The sequence below is a fragment of the Macrobrachium nipponense genome, chromosome 46 (assembly GCF_015104395.2).
Source record: "Macrobrachium nipponense isolate FS-2020 chromosome 46, ASM1510439v2, whole genome shotgun sequence".
NCBI lineage: Eukaryota > Metazoa > Arthropoda > Malacostraca > Decapoda > Palaemonidae > Macrobrachium > Macrobrachium nipponense.
This window is the reverse complement of record NC_061106.1, coordinates 36,667,625-36,692,217: the sequence shown is the minus strand read 5'-3', so window position 1 is coordinate 36,692,217 and position 24,593 is coordinate 36,667,625. Positions and strand designations below refer to the sequence as shown.

The 24,593-nt window shown below is 36.1% G+C and overlaps 1 protein-coding gene across 3 annotated transcripts in view; it reads right to left on the bottom strand.

Moving 5' to 3' along the window:
* Nucleotides 1–2,102: 2,102 nt before the first annotated feature.
* Nucleotides 2,103–24,593, bottom strand: part of LOC135214910 (uncharacterized) — a 72,304-nt gene continuing 49,813 nt past the window's right edge. For all 3 annotated transcript variants that reach the window (XM_064249379.1, XM_064249377.1, XM_064249378.1), the window contains 2 exons: nt 16,092–16,241; nt 2,103–13,869 (listed from right to left, as the gene is read on the bottom strand). In XM_064249379.1, the coding sequence (XP_064105449.1) occupies nt 13,829–13,869; nt 16,092–16,241 (191 nt within the window). In that variant the 3' untranslated portion in view covers nt 2,103–13,828. The remainder of the gene's footprint in view (nt 13,870–16,091; nt 16,242–24,593) is intronic.

Sequence of the window (24,593 nt, the reverse complement as noted above, 5' to 3'; positions counted from 1 at the left end):
TGTGCCATAGGGGATTCCATAACATAGTAGTTTTGGTTCTCCCAACTTTTACTCTATGCAAAACCCCGCTTTACCAAAGGGTGCCCCATAGATATAGAGGGGGAGAGATTGGACAGTCGTGTGCAATTAAGGTGCCATTGCTATGTGTTGATTCTCAGAATTGGCAGCAGCAGCGACTCTATAGACCAGCAGCAACAGAGCCATCTCGGGCACCCAGTTCTGGGCCATCAGTTGTATTACATACGGAAACAGGATCACAGAGGATCTGTAGGATCTGTGATCCTGTTTTTCAATTCACAAGTACTAGTAGTAGGTAAGTGATATTTTCATTCATGAAAATCTTTATAATTGTGTTGAAACAACCTCAAGTAAATATGTGTTAAGATCACAGTCAATTTGCTGTCAACTAGCTAGTATTTTCCTGCTGTTTTAGAGAATAGGAAAATAATGAATGTTGTATTAAGGATTGTATCAAAGCCTACTTGACATTAAATTCATAGGTATAGCCTAATCAATTACCGTGTATGGCTACTGTCAGTCAATGTAACCATGGTGAAGTCTTGACAGTTTTCCCTACTAGTACTAGTCCTACAGTGTACACTCTTAAAAATGTTTGCTCTTACACGAATACAAACCATCGGTCTTTACTACATAGGAATTGCCTTCAGTGCAAGCTGGAGCAGGCTATTCTACTCAACAAGGTAGTTTACTGGTGGGAAAGGTGAGGGGTACCCTCACCACCTTCCTTCCTGAATCGCAAAATTACTGGCCGTATAGCCTTTGTCGAAAGCGGATGAAGTATTGTCTTACTCTGCCTGATTTGCAGCAGTTTTTGCACTGGAGGGCTTCTGGAATATATAACCTACTTAACTGATTTCACCCTTGTATTTTCATTTTTAGAGTAGCTTTTGCCCAATATCTATTTTTGCCACTTTAAAGCAACTTTTTTCTTATTGTGAGTAATATTTTGATGCTTTCAGCATTTTTTTTTTTAAAGGCTGCTTAGTACAACTGTTCTGTTCACTGTTTCACAATCCAGTGATGCAACAGTTCTTTGTACACTTGTTCATGGTGTTGTGTTGTGCCTGGTAACTGAACACTTGACCTACAATGTCATAGACAATAACATAATTTTCTATTTAAATTTTAGTTGCAGTTTTTAATCATCTGATCACTTGTTCTCAGTTGTTCCCTTAGTTGGGCATTTGAGTAGTAAGTAATTTTCAAGTTTGATTGGTTTTTTACCAGTCTTAAATATTAGAACCTTGACCAGTTTTTCCTCCAGTGAAGAGTAAGAAATAAATGCAATTTGTATGTGGTATATGATATTTGTTTTTTTGACTTAATGGAAAACAAGTATGAAAAACTTGTTCATGCACTGAACCTCAATAACTAAAAAAGAATGATCAATTATACAAGGACATCAGTTATTACATTTCACCATAATAATTTCCAGTGCTTACTATGAAACTAAAGCTTAATACAGATGAAACCCTCTTTTAAGGGCTGCCCTTAAGGCTTGCACCCAGATTTATGCAATGCTCCAAGTTCCTTCAGGGTCACCAGTTTGTTAAGATCAAAACCAGCACTGGGAACAGCATAACAAAAGAATTCAACTCCCTTAACCACATCAGTATTCAAGTTCTACCGGTGATGAGGCATGTTGTCCAACTTCATCCTCCTTCTCTCAATAGTAGTCAGAATAATACTCAGTGCCATGCAGGTTCAGCAACAAAAGGTCAGTTGAATCATTCACTTTGGAATTATACACTAAAATCATTCAATGGAATCTAATCAAAGTGACAAGGAAATGCTGATAATCACATAATGAAGTCAAAAGTACATCTCCTTTGTACTGATACAGCAAGAAAGAAGAACAGAGCTAGAATGAATTAGGCAATTGCTATTAACCCACCTCCAGGGTAGCTCATTTGTTCTCAGATAAATTGCCAATTTTGATTGGTCTGCTTGCTTCCCCTTTTCAGACAAACATACATATAGTACATACTAAAACATGCCATAATTTTAATACAGCCATCCCTTTCTAAATTAATATTTGATCACACTTTTAATATGAGGAGAATAATACAAACAAAAAGGAATTGGACACAATACGAAAATATAACTTTGCAAGATGTTACAAATAATGAGCAGATATACGATGATTGAATGACTTAATAACTGGGATGCTCCAGTACAATTTTACTTGCACCTTGCTGGAACTTTTTGTAATCAATATTACCACAACATCACTCTAGGTGACTGTGTACGTATTAGTTTACAGTACTACACAGAATATAATATCACCTAAAGCTGATAAACCAGATGCTTCGTTTTCTCCATAGTGTTATAAATGCAGCTACTGCACTACCAAACAAAATCATGTATACTTGCTTAAGTAATAAATCTTAAGTGGGTAAAAATTCAAGGAAAGACAACTTTGAAGCATTACATAATATTTTCTTCATAAATAACTGTTTAAACATTTTATAAAAATGTAATTAAAATAAAAGAAAAATATATAATTCAAATTAGCTGTACAAAACAAAATCATAGATGTGTATATTTCAATGTTCCCACACAAATACTGGCAATGAGTAACATTTTTGATTTCCTAAATTTATAGAAAGTTGGAAAAATTTCACATAATATTGTTGAAAAAAAGATACTTAATTTACCAAGGCAGGTTAAAAGGATTTTTAAAAATATTTGATAGATTTCTTTTACAACTGGCCAAACCAACACAACTACGTATCAATAGCCACAGCTCCAGTGTTACATAATACTGTGTAATGATTCTGTTAGAACCAATGTAACTACAGGTATGGTTGTGTGTTTCTTTATGAGCCAAGTGTATAAGAGGGCCTCATCAAGTTAATAAATGAAAAAAAAAAAAAAAACTGGTAAACCAGTTAATACAAGGCCAATCGTATCCAATGTTTCCCTGTATGTATATGACATGGACACATCCAAGACCGTTTACATTACCACTTATACCTTCTACTACATACAAGCAGAAAATGATTAGAGCTAAGGGACTTTACAAAAAATTTATTCACATAAAAGAACATGTCCACACCTAATCTTAACTGTGACTTATAGAGTATATACCCCAACCTGTTGCTAGACTGTGACACTTCTTTGTTCAAAGTTTCCAACTGTTATTCTTTTGCCATATAAAAGCTGACAGTAATCATTTTATATTTAATATATTAAACAGAACAAAACTTTTATAAACACATTACATAGTAGTATTGAACTTTTTGATTTTGTGTTTGCTAACACCATCTGCCACTGTAGTTCTTATGTGAAAAAGAAGTTTAAGTGAAAAAATTGAAAGTCACCTTTACCAAGTACATATTGGAACGACAAATATTTCCCGGTTAACAATAAATATTTTTTGTTTTTACACTTTAAAGTCAGAACATCAGTATGTATCATCTCACAGAACAAAAAACATTTTTTGTTAATAATGAATAATTTTACAATAAATTTTTATGTGCTAACTTTTTTCTTTTACTAAAGATCATTAAGGTCTCCCATTTCTTATTTCTGTGATTCATTATTCCTGGGCAACCATTCTGCTTAAACTCTCCTACATACAAATCAAAATAAATCATCACAAAATGAATATTGCATTTTGTAAAAGAAATTTCTCTTTACGGATATATACAAATGTCTCACTAGAACTTACTTTTGTGAATAGGAATAACTGACCATGAATTTACCAAGAAACAATCTTATATTGTTTTCCCACAGGGTTAGAGATGACACCAAGTGATGTATACCTTCAACTCTCATTCTGTTATTGAATATGAGGTATTACACTTGAACTTTTAATGGCATGAGACTATACAGGTAGTCCCCGGGTTACGACAGTGTCGGCTTACGACGTTCCGAGGTTACGACGCTTGTCAATAGACATTATTTCCAGGGTTACGACGCCTACAACGCTCATCTGGGAGATGAAATATGACACCAAAAATGCAAAATAATCAATATTTGAGGGTTTTTTTTTAATGAAAAATGCCATACGAATGCAGTTTACATAGTTTTCAATGCACCCAAAGCATTAAAAGTAAGGTTTTCTTAGGATTTTTGACGATGTTCCGGCTTACGACGATTTTCGGCTCACGACGCGTCTCAAGAACGGAACCCCTGTCGTAACCTGGGGACCGCCTGTAAATAGCCCCAAATCGACTGTGGTCATTGTGAGGCATCATGCTTGAACTTACTTTTGCCTGCCAAATTGGAAGGGAAGTAATGGTTAGTATCCATGAAATAAGGATTGTTGGATGGCATTTTCAGATAAGAATGTAATATACTTGATTCAGTCATATTGTCAACTGATTCAAAGATGTCAGAATACTCATAGTTAGGAAGAATGGCTAATCTTGTTTTGATAGTACAACAGGTATTAGGCTCCAGGTACTTACCTGAGCAAAAAATTGACTTATTCAATTTATAAGTTGTGTATGAATAGGACTGAAGTAGTCAAAGATAAAAAAAAATACATTCCAACTTTGTAAGAGCAAAGACCCAATCCTGAACAACTAAATACCATCTCATAGCTAATTAATACTAGAAAAAAAAAAAAACTTGAATTGCTGTAGACAGGATGGTAAGGACCACAAGGAATAACAAGCAAATATTTGTAAGGAATCTTACATAGCTGATGACATGAATGTAACCTATCACAGCTTTTAAAAAGATACTTCAGTACCTATCTTCTGTCCAATCTATAAACTATGGTTAAGAAGAAAGAAATCTGGCAGGAATCTACGGCCCAAAACCTGAAAACTTGGCAATAACGTCAGGGAAAAGGGAGAAAGGTGAAGCTGGTGGACAGAGAGCTTAGAAAAGGCTTCTCAGGATACAAGGATTTGTCAAACTGTGAGTCCCCATTTAGGGATTACTACTTTGCCAAAGTTACAGAAAAACAATATTAATAAAATGGAATTTGCAATTCAGTTCACGAGGAAGGACCCCTTATTGAAACCTCTCAAGTGACACCCTTGATGGGGGACCCTGCTCTCGATCCTTGATGAGGGACCCTAACAAATGTTTCTCTCTCATACACTGATGAACTACATAGCATAAGGAGAGAGGTAAAACAGAAAGAAAACCTTTCCACTATACCTATTGCAGAACACACTATTGCCCTTGCTGAACTTGAAGGTGATAGGCATGTTGGATATGGAGAGACGACAATCAGCCTCGCATACAAGACCGCCTTTTGTAAGGAAGACTGCGGACCTTCCAGTAAATTGTTGGAGGCTTTCTGGAAGAATTTGTTAACTCGAGGTTGCACCATAGCACACAAATGGCTGCTATAGAGTGAGGTTAAAGTGGTTTTTGTTAAGGGTTGCAAATTCAACTCTCAACAGCATGTTGCAGCTTAAAAACCAGACAAGTAAGAATGCTTTATCATACAAGTAAACACAATTACTTTATGTTTGTTTGTATGGTGTTTTTACGTTGCATGGAACCAGGTGGCTATTCAGCAACGGGACCAACGGCTTTACGTGACTTCCGAACCACGTCGAAAGTGAACTTCTATCACCGGAAATACACATCTCTCACTCCTCAGTGGAATGCCCGGGAATCGAACTCACGACCACCGAGGTGGTACGCCAACACCATATACCGACCATGCCACTGAGGCGCTTCAATTACTGTACGTTGCCACCAATAATAAAAATTCTTTTAGCTTATGGGTAGAGCCTCCACAACTGGGCACTTGACATTCGTAAAGACTATAATTGATACATGTAAACACAGGTGCACAGTAAACATATGATTAAATAGCCCATCATATAACTGCCACTATAACAGCAGAAAAGGGCTTACATTCCAAACTAGTAAAACAGGAACTCCAGGACTAAAGAGAACAAGAAAAGACTGCCACCCCTCCGAAATATGACCATCCAAACAACTCCTCATTGTTTTTGCTGAGGCAAGGGCTAGAAGGAAGACCACTCTGAGGGTACGATCCTTGTCTGATGACTGAAGGAGTTTGTACTGGGCTGTCCTGATCACTTCAAAGTACCAAAGTCAGGTACAGTGGGCTTGGTTTTTTGAAGAGGCCATGACTGTTTGAAGCTCTTCAGGAGCATCACTATTTCTGAGGAGATGTACAGGTCATGCTACATAAGCAGAATACTTGAGCAAGCTCAGCCCAATACCCTTCCATGGCCAAGATAGACAGGCCATTGTCTAGATGCAGGTAGACTAAGGACTCTGCAACACATTGAAGATAGGCACTGACTAGAGGGTAATACCTACTACGACACTAATCACAGAAGATGGACCACTGTTCTTGATAAGACATATGTTGAGGATGTGCAGAGGATGCCAGACATCTCCCTAGCTGTTCTGCAAGAAAAACTCTTAATTACTTTTGGATTCAACAATCCTTCCCTGAGAAGCTAGAACTTGGGGTCAGTGGCAAAGAGATGCAAAAAACTTTTGTAACTAGCCTTTATTACTATTGTCACCTTCCCAGTGTAAGCTCTGGAGATTACTTCCTTTAGCCAGGAGATGGTGTTTTTGGATATCCTTGGAACATCCTGTACTACAAAAAATCATCTGTACCATCTGGTCTGAGCAGAGGTTCTTTTTCCTCAAATAACATTTAAAGGGCACAGACAACAATGAATATCTCTTCTGACTCTCAATCAGCTGAAGTCTCAAAGGAAGAAAATTTAAAAACTTGGAATTTTGGGTCTGAAACTGAATTTCAGGACCAAAGAGAACAAGAAAGGACTGCCACTTCTCTGAAGTATGACCATCCATACATTCTCTTTGCTGAGGCAAGGGCTAAAAGGAAGACCATTTGAGGGTAAGATCCTTGTCCGATGACTGAAGGGGTTTGTGCAACTAACCTGTATTACTTTTGTTACCTCCCCAATGGTTCGGCCTGAGGAGAGTGTTCTAACAGAGTAACCAGACGCAATACATTTCATTGATCTTGGGAATTTTTTTAGCATTGCATTAAACAGTCTGAAAAAGTAGCATTTTATTTTAGCATCTTACCAAACAATTATGCATAGCTGTAGGTTCCCTACGCAGCATACCAAAATTCAAACTTCACAGTGACGCTGCCATCACTAGTGCAGGTGACGGGATCTGCCCACTTTCGGGAGTAGTAGAAGGTATGACTGACCAGGTGTTCCTAATAAGTTTTCTGTTAGCTCCTGAGTAACATTAGTGGTTTGTGCTGACAGTTTTCTCTTTATCTGTTTGGATGGTTGTATCAGTCTCCAAAGTATGGGTGAAGTTCTCACTTCGTGTGTTTTTGGTTTTACTATGAGTTAACATAGTTTTGTTTGGTTCTTTTCAGTCCTTTGGGAGTAAGGTTCTGCATTGGTGGGTGTAGAACAAGGTTAGTTAAACCTGTACTATATGACTCGCATTTTAAATGCACTAAATGTAGAGGGCAGGAGTGTAGTAGATAGAACACTTGTTCTGAATGTATAGGATGGAGCAAATAGCAAGGGAAATCATTTGCTTCTCACTTGAAGTGATTAAAGATAAAAAGAGAAAAGCAACTCTTAGAGCTGAGAATAAAGCTGGCTTAGCCTCATCTTCTCCCTTGCCTGTAGCAGCATCAAATATTGTTCCTTCTCTTCATGGCATGTCTCATATCTTAAGCCCTCCTACTCCCATACCTTCAGCTCCTTTACCAGCTTCCCATGACACCTTTTCCAACACCACTGCCAGCCTGGAATCAAGGTTTGAGAAAAAGTTTAGCTTTTTTGCAAACATAGTTATGGAGTTAGGCCTCCCAGTAAAATATTTTATGGAGACGTCTGTGACTATTAGTAAAGTGCAAAGTGTCAGTGCAGGGAATTCTAAGGGGGTGGCTGTCTGTCCCTCCGAGTCTCCTAGACAAAGGTCACCCCCCCCCCCCCCCACCTTGGGGAGAAGATATACCGGAGGTCCAAGGGAGACTGGATGGGTTTGCCCACAAGCAGTTGTTCCTTCCGCTGAACCTGTAGTTCTCCAGCAGGATTCAGCTGAACGCCACCGGAAAGGCATTTCATTTCGGACTCAGTTGTCGGCTGTTTCGGTTGACTCTGCTTTCTAGGAAGGGACAGTGGTGTACATCTTCATCTTCTCATCCTTAAAGAGGCATTCAACTGGAGGGGATGCCTCTTCTCTGTCTGTTTAGAGATCCAGAGAAGCAGATTGAAGTCCTCACCCGACAGGTGTAGGTGTCTTCAAGGCAGTCGGCGCCAGGCCAATCATCTCCTTACTTGGACTCGGCTGTTCCTCCATCGACTTTTACCTCAACTTCTGTCGAAACCCAGTGACTTTGCTGACACAGCCATCGCTTTAAGGGGCACCAGCCTTAGCTCTTCTTCAATGACATTTGGAGAGTTTGATGAGCTTCTGGAAGGCAAAACTCCAGAGGTCAAGAATGGGAATCAGCACCTTATCTGTTTCGTTGGATGGTGAGGAGGAGGAACTTCACTCTTCACCTGCATCTGCTCATTCAGGCCTGATGAAATACCTGTTGGAGAACTGATGAAATACCTGTTGGAGAACTTTCCAGTTTTTTTTTGTCCCAGCTTCTAGTTCTCCTGCATCTACCTTCCTTATGTGGAAGAAGCCCTCTGACCCTTGTTTGCCAAAGTTAGTTCTCTCCTCTACGGCCAAGAGAGCCTTACCCGACGTAGAGGAATGGCTAACAAACAAGAGACCTTGGGGAAGCCACATTCACCTTTCCTCCCTTGAAGTTGATCAAGAAGCGATATTGTCTCTAAGCCACTGGAGAAGGGCCCTCCCTGGGAATTTCTGCCTCCTCCCAGGGGACTTCTCTGGTCTCATTGATGTGACTTGTAGGTCAGCCTTTGTGTCGGCAAAGGTCTGCTTCTCTTCTCCCGAACTGGACCACATGGTGAAGAATATCTACAAAGTCTTTAGAGATTCTGAGCTTTTTAGATTGCACAAATGGGGTGTTGGCCAAGAAGATGGAGGACTGCCCTAACTTACTAGAGGACATCTCTTCGGACTGACTTGGTGTCCTGTCGTGTGCAGATAAATGTATTAGAAACAGGTGACAAGATTGCTTGTCTTTTTGAGATTGAGATTGGTATTCTAAAGAAACCTGAGCAATAGTGTTGCTTTGCCACTAAAGGGGTGACCCTATTGCAGAAGTCAGCGCTCATGTTCTCACCCTTGGGCAAGACTCAATTTTTCTGGGGGACACAGAGAGGTGCTTTCTTCTTTAAAGAAGTCTACCTATGATTTGTTGGGCTATTCAACGAAATGCCCCAAGCCTTCCCTTCCGACTGTCATCAAGTTCGTCTCTTGACTTTTCTCAGGTCTTGATATAATTTGTGACCCACCTCGAAGTCCGGGCCAAAGCCCACATCCCAGTAGCAAGTCTGTCCTTTGTGCTCCTGTCGGTGCCAGACTGCACCACTTTTGAGAGGAATGGAGTACCAGGGGAGTGGAGCAATGGGTGATTCAGGTTCTCTGTTTTGGCTACTTCATTCCTTTTAAGGAAGAACCTCCCTTTTCAAAGGAACCCATCAGCTTGTCAGCCTACTCTCCAGGCTTGGAGAGGCTCATGGCCAAAATGAATTGTGAACATCTGGTCAGTCATATCTGCTACTCCCAAAAGTGGGCGGATCCCCTGTCACCTGCACTAGCGATGGCAGCGCCGCTGTGAAGTTTGACTTTTAATCTTCCACGTAGGGAACCTACAGCTGTGTAATTGTTTGGTATGAAATAAAATCTCAATAGCATAATAACCACCAGAGAGACAGATGACATGTGGTACTGTAAAGACCGTCAAATTAATCTCTGGTCTTGCTGTGAACAAGACAGGATTTAGAACAAAGGAAAAAAAAAAATTAATTTCAAAAGAAAAGATGATTGGCATAAAAAAGGAGTCTGTCTCACATAGCTACCATGAAGTTATGTTTACAAAAGAAAACAGAAGTCCAATTAATTGAACAGTACAGGGATCTTACCTTAGAAGCTAGGACTTTGATCACTGGCAGATGTAAAAATGTCTTGCAGCTAATCTTTATTACTGTTACTGGCTTACTTGGTGAATGTCTCAAGAAAGTCAGAATAATAATAAAAGAGTAACCAAACTCATTACAGAAATTGTTATTTGCAATGCAATATGGCTGTTGACCCTCATCCTCTCAGATGAGATATGGGAGTGCAAGTTACATAGGAGGGATAGAGTGACTGCTTGAGGAGGATGGTAACAGCATAACAACTCAGTAAAAAAAATAACCTGTGGTACTCTCACCACTAGCAAATTGATCTCTGATCTTGAATAAGTTAGGATCTAGAGAATGCCTCTCTTAGCTACCATGTAGTTATGTTTAGAAAAGATTACATATACAAATGTGAAAAAACATTAACACTTACAATGGTAAAATGAGGAAAATAATCTGAAGAAAATGCACAAGCAGATACCCAAGAAGATGCCAAACACAGACCAAGCTTTGTATTGATAAAGAGGAATGAGAAGAGTATTTCATATCCAAGGGCCATCTCTCACCACCATAACAACAAGGTTATCTTGGTAAATTCTTAAATAGTTGTCTGTCTTACAAGTGACAGGTTTTATAGTAAATCAATGTTTACATTTTGAATAAGTTTAGAAAATCCTATTCAAGGGTTTAATTTTTCCTGAAGTGGCAATACTGTATATCGTGAGAAACAAGGTTCTTATGTTTATTTCATTTAAGGAAACAGCCTTGTTTGTTCAACTACAAAATTATCTCAATTTTTACCATAATTGATACATATGCAGTACTAGAAAAGCATTCCACATTTAGCCAATAGAGCCAATTGTAACTAAAAACTGCATTCTTATCAGATAACACAAGCTCCATGACAGAATGGAACACAATTATGTAAGTCCATGTCTATGTGTGTATACAGTACAATAATTACAGTATATATACATTACACAATGTAAATACGTATATGAAAAAATATATACATGGAAACAAATATAAAATAATATATATATAGTATATAAAATTATATAAATAAACATAAATATATACACAGGAAAATGTCAGTAAGCTACCTGTATTGTATGTAGATTCTGTTTCTCAGATCTGTTGAGTCTGCATTAAGGTACTGTACATTTACTGTAAGAAATAGTTTACTGGTTCAAATGCTACCCTAGGCAGAAAAATGTTTAGGTAGATATTCATTCCAGACAAGTTTGTTTACTTCAATAGACATATTTGTATACATACCACTCCCCATGTATTGTTGCTTCACAGTGTGAGAGTACCATGCCCATTACAGTTGCATTAAAGTAGTAATATATTACTCGAACTAAAGTCCAAATCACTTTCCTAATGCTAGTATGAACCCACAAAATAAAAAGTTATTACAAAAGAGAAAAATGAGATAGGACTAGATTCAAGAGATACTATATGGTTTGTTGACACTGTTCTTAGGCTAACACGCTCTAAAATGAACTCGGACTTAACATAAAAACACCATTTAGAAATTCATACTGCAATAGTAATCATATTAAAAACAGTTTTTAACTTATTTAATTTAATCAATTTCATTTATGTCATATATCACAAACAACTAATGAATTCGCCAGACAACCTCTCAGTGCATCAAAGAAATCAGGTCTCCCGTATCCCCTTACCATTGTTGTGTAAACAGAAAGGCTCATGTTTATAAAACTTGTGGTGCTCCTTTTGCTCATAGTAATCATTACACTTGATTAATCATAAGTTCACTTTGAATTCTAAAGTGTTAATCAATTACTCTTCAAAACTTCCTGTGGAGAGTCACAACAGCATTACAGAATCTTTATTAATTGTTTTGAGCATGACCTATTATAAAATATTGTTAAATTAAAATAGCTCCTAACTTATCCCCAAGGAAAAAATTGCATTTTCTCTGATTTTCAGCCAATCAATGTAATATATACTTTCTGTGTGTGTGTGTGTTTTGCTGGAACTATTAGAGGTACATATGTATATATCTTTAAGGGTACTAATGTTTAACATAACTTTGAAATGACAATAGTATGATCTCAAAGATTAATAAAGTAATCGGGTAATAATTTAAGGTAAATTTGATGTAGAATGTTATTTAAGGTATACATTTGTTATTTGAACTTTCAAGATAGGCAGTTATAAGAATTTTTAGAGGCAGGTTCTAAGATATTCAGGGATTTGAACTATTGGGGGGGGGGGAGGTCTGTACACATTCCCCACAAATATGGGGGTGTTCTGTACCTCCAGGAACAAAGGGCCTTGGTACCTAACAAAACTACCAAAAGCATGGAAGAGTTGAGCAAGAAATAGTTACACAAACACAACTATACATACAAAGCCTAACTCTCTCAGTTATATGACAGCAATGAATAAAAGTTGATAAAACAAAGGACCAGCATACAGTTGTGAATAAATTTTAAGAGATACCTTTGCTACTTGAATGCATGACTACAGACATGAAGCAGGGTTAAAACATTACAAAGGGAAATTATGTGAGAACAATTTAGTACCAGCCTAAGTCTGCATCTGATCACTCAAACATGAAAGTCACTTAAGAAAAATCTGCCATGAGTGAAAATCAAATTGAATGTTGCTAAAATTATGATCAAGTCCCGTATAAAGAGGTTCATGACAGTAGCTCCTGATGAAACATCTGCCACTTACGTACGGTATGTAACCTCTAAAAAGGACTCGTTTGTAACCCAAATAATTTTTTAGCTAGGGTACTAACTTTGAAATTAGTCTTCACATGACTATGAAGATCTAACAGGTTTTTTTTTTTTTAAGACTAACTAGTTGTGTATGAAAATTTGTCCTTACATTTGAGGTATGATAATGCACTGTGTTTGTGCTTACATTCAAAAACTAATATTTATAAGCAAATTACAAAATAGTGAATATCTGTAAACTAGAAAATTTGCATACTGTACATCAATATGTTGTACTATATAAACACACAGACAAGTGAAAAAAAAAAATAAAATTAAATTTTTTATATCCAGTGCAACTGCATAGTTTTAGCATTACCTTTAAAATTTTGTTATTTGGTCCAACTGTATATAAGTATTACCTTCAATATTGATGATGACTGGGAAATTAAGTAAATGTTTGTTATACTGCAGAGTATAAACCTCAATGAATTATGTTTGTTATACTGCAAAATATTTTACTCTAATTTTCAAAACAAAAACCACTGTACGTACTAAAAAACATAGTCACAAAGATTCTTCATTAAAAAACACAGTTGGTAAGGAATAACAAAATGCACTACAAGTACTTATTCTCCTCAAAGCACATTTCCAACATTTGCACTCAGTAGTTGAGGGAATCAATGCAGACAGAAGGAAAATTTCCAGTGCCATTTTCTTACAGAGCAAGCAACCAGCAAGCATTGTCTTCTTTGCAGCATACATATTAGCAAAAATCTTTTTGAAAAATTGATGGAAACTTTCAAAGGACTTACAAGAATTGACAATATGCAATGAAAATATCTTTGTCATATAGTTACTGACACATGAGCACCATCACAACTAAACTACCTTCAAATACACAAATGTTATCATCAACAAGGTTTAATTATCAAACAAAAGATATACGTATATATATTTCACAATTTTCGTAACCTCGGATTTTCAACATTTTTAATTTCTGCTTTTGGGGGAGTTTACCACAAATGTCAAACAGCAGTAAAAATATCTAAACATCCAATATCACAAGACTTATCATATATAATCAAAAATTAAGTTATGCAATTTGACATCTGATGTAAAGTATCTTTTCAAAATTCACTAGTGCAAATACCTAAACACATCACAATACTGCTAAAAGGTGAGAATAGGACCAGTTCGATGATCAAGAATATCTGAAAAGATAAAAAGTGTCACAGTAATACAATTAACTACAAGAGGAACTTTATAGTATGTAGATGAAACAAAAACTCAATTCTTCATTGATGGCCAAAGTTAATCAAAGATATACGTAAGGCAGCTGAAACAAAATGTCCAAGTAAATGTCTTGCAGATAGAAATTACCCATAGAGGGATAGTGCTGCTGTCAGTGCACCTCAAATGTTGCACTGTAAGCATTACTAAAGGGTTTGCGTCATCCCTTCAGCCCCTATAGCTGTGACCACTTTCAAGCCTTTTACATTGCCTCCATTCCTGCCTCCCTCCTTTCTTCAATCTTGAGTCCAACACCTTCAACTAACCCCTAAAGAAAAGAGAAGGTCATCCCACTTCCTACCCAAAATCAACCTGGTCCGCACAGTGGGCGGTTCAAGCAGGTATCCCTCACTTATTAGTAGCTACTGGAAATTTAATCATTGCTACTGATTGAAATATTAAGCAGCAATTAATGTTTTTGTTTCTCATCTACCCAAGCTTTATAGTTTAATTTTCAATGTAAAATCTACAAAGAAAGGCATGTTATGTTACATAACTCTCCCAAGAACAAGATTATCAGAAGTACTAGTGATATGAAAAAAACCTAATCAGATCATAATACTGTTTCTAAAGTAAACGTACGAGGGTAAAATTAGCAGCTATATAAGTTGTCAGACGCCAAAGGAATAATTATTGTTTCTTTATGGAAATCCGTTTGATTCTACAAGTGTTTATATTGCTAGTAATTGTATCTTGATTATTTCTATCGTATTCACTCAAAGGATAATTCGAATGAAAGGCTGTCAATTGAGTCACTGCTGAGTCAGGAAGTTGGGGAAAACACGTTGGTACAGTGGTGCCTAGGTTCCAACTTCTTTTATGACTTGAATGGCTTGGTTGGCAATAGACTTGCATTTCAATTGAAAGACCTGGATTCGATCCTGCTAGGTCAGAAATTTATTTCTGTTCCACACATGACTGAATGCAATATATATATATATACATACTATACATATATATATATACGTACATATATATATATACATATATATACATATTCATACATGGTACCTCATTTGCTGAATGTTTCTTATGTTGAACATACATTTGTAAACCTTAATTTTCAAATAAATTTTGAGTTTGTCAAAAAAAAAAAACTCATACTTTCACCTGACCATTAGTTTTGCTTATACTTGTATTCAGCGACCTACCGCGTCCTACAAGAAAAACTGTATTGACATGTTTTTTCCTTAATAATAATAGTATATATATATATATATATGTATATATATAGTTTAATGATAACCATATTCAACAAAATAAATAAAAGAATAAAGCGTTTCACAATAAAATTTAACATAAAAGATGAACGAAACCATATGTATGTCACTGTGGTATTGCACAGCTAACTTGAGATAGAGCCAAAGGGAAGTGTTTATATTGTTAGTGAGAGAAGAAGAGACAGTCAAAACATTACTCTACATAAAAGCAGTAAGAATTTGCATCTGGATTATAATGATAGGTGCTCAGGTGAGCTTATGAGTGAAGGACAAGTTTAGATACTTTTTCATTATTATCAACAGTTGGTGTAACAAGACCATTAGATCACATTTCTATAACATGTAAGAGGATCGCATTTCTATAGTATTGTAAGGTTTGTCTACACCATTTTCTCTTAAATAAGAGGGGCCAATAGGAGTGAGGTAAAGTTAAAGATGTTGGACAGCTAGAATGGAAAAGATCAAGGGGAGGAAACAAAAAGTAAATGGCATCAAGGAAGCTTGAGTCAGAGGGAGACTTATAAGAACTTCAAGTAACATGTACTATGATGTGGCACACACAACTGCTAAGTTAATAATAACCATCAAAGTTGATAGTACACAGTAGTTCGTAAAGTATACAATTTATGTGCCTGTACTTCTACTTGACTAACAATATTTTCAATACCATTCTACCTTACTGTATATAATTTTAAAAAATAACTAAACTTTTATGTGATATAGTAGTCTTGTTAATAAGCTGAAAAGCAAATCGCTGATTCACGAAAGACTGTGTACAGAGTTTTGACACAATCGGCACAATTTTTATTTAACAAGTTTCCTCCCCAAAACCAAGTACGTATGTAATGCACTGATGAATGAGATGTTTTATACAAAACTTTTCAGACTGCATCATGTATTGACAAAGAAAATTAGAAACTTACCAGTAATTATCGTGAACCAAGGTAGTGTAACATAGGTAAGATAAGCATTGAGCGGAACAGACTGAGCTCTTCGAGATTCCTTCCAGAAGTGAAAAGTCTGAGTAAATCCTTTAGTGGTCCACAATGGATTGTATGCACCATCATCTAATTCTGAAATTTGCAAAATGTTCTCTTCAGAATATAGTCAACTAGCTCCAAATATATATTGTATGTAAATAAAAAGATTAAAGATTGTGAAAACCTGTAATAAAAGCAACAACAATCATTTTAAAGAAATTAGGCATATTGTAAAAAGCCACTGTTGCCATTAGTATTAAGACAATTAAGAATTTAAGATATATATATATAATATATTATATTATATATATATGTATATATATATATATATATATATATATATATATATAGATATATATATATATATAATATAAAATATATATATAAATATATATATGTAGAGTACTTCAATAAACCACATGAATTATTAAATGCAGATAACCACAAATTCTATAAAATCAGAAATTTTTCTTTTTCTTTTATCAACATATGACTTAATACAAAGGATTACACTTTTAAAATAACACAACAATACAGATGTAAACAGCAAAATTTGTACAACAGCATCAACTCCTGTCTTTATTCAACAGGAATCATAGCTTTTGCAGGTTCCATATCTTATAACCTAACCTTACATTGTATCCAGTAAAAATAATACTGTACTTCTATAAATGAAGTCTTGCACTAAATAATAAATATAACTTACTTGCATTTTAACCTTCATATAATAAGGTATTAAATATGAGTAATTCAGTGAATGTTATAGTTTAAAAAAGAAAGTATGTATGGTAGTACAATAAGCAAGTTCACAAACTTTTACTACCAACATCCTTCCATTTGTGACATGACTGCTGGTTCTATACATAAATATGTGCTTCCTCACTACTCATAATTAAGAAGTTGACTCTTGAGTTCACATCACAGAAAATTAAGAAGCAAAAATTACTTATATATATATATATATACATATATACATATATACATATATATATATATATATATATATATATATATATATATATATATATATATATATATATATATATATATATATATGTATGTATGTAGTACAGTCAAGAGTTATAAAGAACCAAGTTGAAATTATAGAACATCAAACCCAAAGCTTTCTCCTATGGAATATAGCACTCTGTCATAGAAAAACAGAGAGACCTACCTAAAAAAAAAAAAAAAAAAAAAAAAACACTTCAGTTTAAAATACCGTATCTTATAAGTATGCATATTTTTACCTGACGCTTCTTTCAAAATTTATGAATGCACCTCTTTAGGTTTACAAATTTTTTTTTTTATGGTAATATTCATAAGACCTTCTTTCCTATCAGACTCATATCCTACTCTCATACATTGTCTCCAAGACTTTTGGGAATCTAGCCATTACTCATGATAACTCTAGGTTGAGGCTCTGGTTGCCCCATTATTTAGATGAAATAAAACTCAACCAGAATCTTACTCATGGTTTGATTATTTTTCATGAATTCATTCTAGATTTTTCTCTCCTTTGTATATGCACTTTATTGTTAGCACAGCACTTGATCACATCTCTGTACCTAGTTATGTTCCTCAGGATTTTAACATTTCTTGTCTTTTCTTTTCCTTTACAATGACCTCCTTTAGTCTACCTAATCTCCCAGTTTCTACTGATGATGGTGATTCAGTTCACCATACCTCTTCTTCCTTTACCACCCTCTATATGTACTGAATCTCAGGATGCTCTTTATCTATCAGTTCTACATTTTAGACCATATTTGAAGGAGGTTACATTATCTGAAGGGAGGTCCCGGGAGGTCCCATAATGTACAGATATGAAAAAACTAAAATTAGAACTTTCTGTAAATAAAAACCTCTTTTTCCATACTGCCCAGAATAATTCCCAATGAGATACGAACTGAGTTATCAATATAAAATGTAGTAATAACATTTATCATTACTACATTTTATCATAAAATGTAGTAATACCCTTAAAAGATATATGCATACACTTCTAACACTTCAGCCAAAACAGAGGGAGAGAGTTACCACTATGACATACGTATCTTGTGGGGCAAGAGAGAGTTATTTTTATTTAAAAGTGAAATGGAGAGATTACTGTATTTCTTTAAAATAATATCACATATGAATTTTGTAATTACAGTTATATTATTAATTATTATTATTTGAAAATATTAACAAACATATTATACATACATGTACCATAAACAATTCTCTCAGCTCTGCAAAAGAAAGAGAAAGAGAGAGAGAAATTATGTGAACCTTAGTTGCCATATTTGACAGCTCTGGACCTCGGCTTACTACATGCCTGCATCTCTGCATCTAAAAATAAAAATGTGTGGAGAATGGATTTTCCTTCATTCTTACATACTTTTTTTTTATTTATAAACTAAAATCTTACTTATTCCCTATAGTATTTTCTTTAATGAATTGATATGGCTGTTTACATTAGTATCAATATTTGAACATTAGTAAATCATTTATTTATCATACAAAAAACACTTCTCTGTAAGAGACAGAATTATTGTTTTTATTTTGTGATATCACTTAATCTTATTAAACTTACTAATGCAGTATTAATCAATATTAATATTTTAAAATTAGTAAATAATTTTATGTACCATAAACATATATTTAGTCATGAAAATAACATTAAAATTTAACTCATTACCTCCAGTCACGGCATAGCAGTGCACCATAGACACAAATGCTTGCCCCCACACACCTACGATACATTATTGTAGCACTGATGCTGTATCAGCTAATTGAAAGCAATAAAGTGATGTGTGATGACGTGTCATGAAGAGCAGGATATTATGGTATGCAGATCTTCATTATTTGACACTTGACAGTATCTGCCGGCACCAGATCATGGGCCACAAATACATATATATGTAATATGTATTAATTTTTAAAAATGAAAAAAAAAAAAAAAAAAACAATGATTGGCAATGCTGTGAAGCCTAAGAAATGTTGGTAACACTGCTTACACTCATATACAGACTGAGAAAGGGTTTTGGGGTATAGGAGGCCTGGAGAAGTTTCCAAGGTGGAATGGAGGGATTGAAATATTTTCTGTAAACAGAATTCTATCTACCTAATAAAAATGAGCCCATAAAAACATCATAATGTAGAAAGTTAATGCTATATTTCAGAGAACCAACTGTCTCTTCAGGCAGATAATGAATGAGGGTAGGAGTTACAGAAAGGGATCAGAGGTCAGCCACTGCGTAACTTTCCAGTGGACAATTGGTCTTTATCTTCTTAATAACTGGTTGGAGGAAGATTTTATCTATAATTTCTTAGTCCTAAGCTCCTTCTTAGTGGTTCATCGTATTTCTTTTTTTAATGAAAGCTGATGCTACCATCTGACTTTCGAACCGACAATTGCTGCTATAAATTATATGTGAAAAATTCCAGTTTATTCTGTACTTATGGTTATTTATGTGGTTAAAAATTGCTGGGCTTTGTTGGCCATGCTTAACTAAATGTTTACTATGCTTTATTAATCTCTTTGAGAGTGATTTACCTGTAAAACCTATACAGTCGACCCCCACTATTCGCGGACTCCGGATTTGTGGACTATTCAAGGATTCCTCTGTGGACCTTATATATACCCATTACGTATTCGCAGGGTATAGGATTGGTCACAATCGAGGTAAGGGATTCCTTATACAGGCAGTCCCTAGTTTATGGGGCGGTTTCTGTTTCTGGTGGATGCTGCTAACTGAAAATCGGCAATAACACTAGTAACCCTCTTAATGGGACCATTAATCAGAGAGCAACGCTGAAAATCCTGTAAACGCATTCCATATCCCCTAGTGTGTGTGTAGGGTATGTATGTACACACACACATACATACACACTTTGATTTGGGTGATGTCATCAAGACAAGTTATAAACAATATGTGTTGCCATCATCTACAAATTTGCATTTTGAACATTTTTACATATCAATGGTGATATAATATTCTCATGTATTGGTATGATGTGTAGTAATCTCACTTAGAATCAACGAAACTTATAATGAAAGGGCACTGTACAGTATAAAAAAAAAAAAACATACACACGATACAGCACTAAGAAATGCATGCACGAACACACACACACACACAAAGCAAATGTAGAACTACATAGAGAAAAAGAGTGCATTTTTGCAATTGCTACTGGCTTCACAGCACATCACTTAACATGTCATGAAACATTAAATTATTGCTTTTTATTGGCTGATATGGATATATCATCAGTTGATGATAAGGACGTTACAAAATGACTGCCCTTGTATAAGCATATGCGAATGGACTTTGATACAGTTACTGAGATGTTGGAGAACCCCAACCTGGACCCCAATGACTTCCACAGTGCCTTGAATGCAGATGCTCAGAGGCAAGAGTATTGAAGGATTGTCATTGCAAAGAGCAGCATCATTCATGTTGTCAAAGTTCTCTCAACAGTGTTACTTCAGATCCTGAACCCCATGCACGGAAGCCCCTAGCCTTCCACTTTTTCAGTGACTCGGTCCTTCAGCATAGAACCACAGGTGAATAGGTCTTTTGTTGCCTTCATCAATATACAGGGCTCCTTCAGCCAAGAATCTGATGTGTTGCTGCCCCACTTCAATGAACTTGATCCTCTAGGCATCTCTATGCCTCTTCCAACCACTTCACCACTTAATGTCTCCCAGGAGGCACAGGAAGATGCCAGTCTTGACAACCTAGTTAAAGTTGGCGAAGGGGGATGAGGTGGAAGAAGACTTGCAAACCTCCTTACAAGTTTTTAAAAGATCCAGCCATTGTTAGCACCAAGGGCAGCACACACACGTAAATGGCAGAGTAAAAAAAATACTTGTTTTTTCTGTATAAAGTCTTTACTTTTTTGTGCACAATTTTTTTTTTTGAGGGGGGAATTATATAAATTGTTTTTGTAATTATCTTGTTGTGTATTGCATATGAGAGAAAAAATGGTTTACTTTTTTTGTACAAATTTTTCATTATTGCTAACTTACTTGTGATTTTTTACTTGTGATTTATTTATTTATTTATTTATTTTTTTTTTTTTTACATTTTTAAACATGATAAACTTCAACCTGTCAACTTTCAAATGACCCCAAATTCATATAGTACACCGCATGAATTATTGCTAAGCATTTTTGCTAGGTCAATGAAGGGTGAGCATCATGGTGCAGACAGATTTTTTTATCTCCTCTCCAAATCCTCAACAAGTAATAAAAAACTAGTCAATGTAATTTTTAAAAATATACCACTTAAAGTCCAACAATATGCAATACTAGCTCACCTTCTTAAAAAAAATAGCATCATATTTGTAGTCAGCACACTAAGGATGATCACTAGCCAGTATATTTCATTCCAAATTAAGAAGGCCTGAACATTTGAAACTTATCTCATTAATATGGATGACACATTTCATTACTGAATACAAGTCTATTTAAGAAATTTAGATGTTTCTGGAATATGTCCCAGCCTTAATCAGCTGAGCATGGATGTGAAATTTTAATGAAATCTCCCAAGTATCCTATAACATTAAATAATCCTAACATAAATCTAGGTCTCAATCTATCCAGATTCCTGTGTAATACTGTTATGACTGACCAAGTTTTAAATCTAAGAGAAATGGCAGTTCAATATATCATGTTTAAAGTGAACAAATGGATATAAAAGTGTGCTGTGCAAGTTCATGGCTCCCTTTTGGCTTTTTCCAGAGGATGGTATGCTCATTATGAATAGAAATAATAATACATAGCTCCATGGGGTTAGCACTTTATACCTTTTTGGAAAAGATTTCATAATTTAGGCTTTGTCTAAGCAAAATATGCTCACCAAATATCATCTCAGTCTAGGTAAAACAAATCAGTCTTTGATACTTTCTAAGTAATTCCAAAAATGCAACATGTGAAAAACATGAAGACCCCTATCTTTATATTTAAAAATGATATTGTTATGATACAATAAAGTTTGTTCATACTTACCTGGCAGATATATATATAGCTGTATTTTATGAAGTCCTACAGAATTTAAAAAAACTTTCGACACACGCAGTGGTCAGCCAGGTGGCAAATCTCTGAGCCCAAAGGCCGTCAACAACATATTTGGGTATTCTTTAATAGTTGTGACTGCCAGCTTATCCCATTCTTCAGACGGAAATGGAAGACGGTAATCTTATTCCTGTCAACATCTTGATAGTCTGAACGTAGTCAGACTCAGAGCGGAGAGGTTATAGGTACCTTTCGAGTTAGAGTAGACCGACTCTCTCGGAAAAGGTCCTTGGAAAGTGAACTAGGAAGGATGTGACCTCTGTGAATCCAGGATCCTGAAGCCCAACATGGGGCGATCAGTGTCATTGTCGCTCCCTGTGACGTCATAAATCCTCTTATTACATTTCCTAAGCGATTGGAAAAGGGGAAAAAGAGACTAAACATCCATCCCCGTTTAATATCATAGGATGGCGTTTAATGGTACCGATCCCGGATCGAGAATAAGGGAGCAGAGAAGAAGAAGCCTCTTCGTCCTCAACATATCGAAGAGAAGAATGAAAGGGCGTCCCTAAAGTCTCCACAACTCTCAACTTACTTCTAAAGAAAGATTCCACTCGGAAGTCAAAAAGTTGCTGGCCGTCGATCGAGACGATTCGTATGGACTTTTGCAATCCTGTAACGAACCTCTAGAGGATCGTTACATTCTACGCCTGTTGTTATAATAGGCTCTTTCTCGTAAACTCGAGCAGGGACCGAGAGAAGAACTTCTTAAGATATGAGAGAGCTGTGGAATATCAGAGTTGATCTGGACCACTGGTTCCAAAAACTCGTTTCGAGGACTGGAGGGACGACCGAATTGCATTTACTTCTTTCAGATTAAGATCCAGGACATCTGAAACCCTATCCAGATGTCCGGCACCTTCTTTCTATCACCTCAGGTGATAGACACACTGAGAGATGTTCAGAATCATTCCTAGATCTTGAATAATATTTCAGTTTCCCGGTAGGAAAAAACTGTGGTCTGAATTGCAGTCTATTCGGGGAAACAAACTTCTTCAGGAAGGAAATGGTCCCCAGCAAGCTCATCCATTCCCTCCCCGAGTATGCTTACTTCCCTAATAAGGCTGCGCTTTGCCTAAGCAGGAGAGCATATAAAAGTGCAATGTTGCGGTAGACTCGTAGTTCTATACCGTGAGGTAACGAGCACCGAAAGGATTAAGAGATAACTCTGTTGAACATAGTAAGGCAAAACGAATGCAAAGTTTATTCATTCACGTAAGAAATCCCCTCAATCTTAGGCTAAAGTCCGTGATTGTAGGACAGAGATAGAGTTAGTCAGTCAATCCCGCAGGAGAGACGTAACCGCCAGCACAGAGATACGGTTAGTCAGTCAATCCCTCAGGAGAGAGAGACGTAACCTACCACGCATGACAGCGCACGATCTGTTACTGGCTCGGTTGGACTGGACAGCAGCAGCCAGCAGCTTACGAACGTCGTCTCTTAACTTTATGTCTGGGTTGCCAGCTACCCTATTCTACGAAGAAATAGGTCCGTTATTTTTTTAGCAGAAAGAGACTCTCAAGCTGGTATATTTAAGCGAAACAGAAAACGCTAAATATATAGATGCGTTTGTGTCGTCAGAACACTACCATACAACGGTAAAAGATAAATCGGAAACTCCTGGAAGGCTGCAGGGAGTAACGATTAAATGTCCTTAAAATAATAGACAATAGACTTCTCGGTTGCCATCCGAAGAGGTAACTACAGCAAGCATATATGACTTGAACCAACCAGTAGTAAAATAACGCAAGGCAAAATATTTTATTATATCACAATAAAGTTTGTTCATACTTACCTGGCAGACATATATATAGCTGAATTCGGAAATACAGCTACATACATATCTGACAGGCAAGTTTCATGAACAAAACTTAGAGAATCGAAGCAGACAGCTCAAGCTTCTTATGTTATTGGACATAAGCGTTCATTGACGTAGTCTACAAGTCTATTTCTTGTACGAGTCTGCGAATGACGAATGAGAGCTCTTCCGAATCTTGTCAATAAGAGCTTATTCGCTTACGCAATATCAAGTTAATGAGATGTTTGTCAATGAGAACTAACCCATTTACGGGACAAAAAGAGATATTTTGTCAATGAGGGGATACCCACTTACTTGACAAAACGATAGTATATTGTCAATGGGGGAAAGTCACTGAATTGACAAAACGTAATCCAGGAAGTCGAGCATTTTATTTTTCCGATTCCCGTCTCAAACGAGGAAGGGGCAAGAATCCTGTTAAGAGACAGGGCTTACGGCAGGTAGAACGACGAAGTTCAATTCGGCAGCGTAGTCCCGACTAGAAACTAACAAAATCTATCATCTGAAAAACCCTTTCAGATGGGCTAAAAAGCTTGCAAAATTATCCTGGGAAGAGGAAGAAACTCTC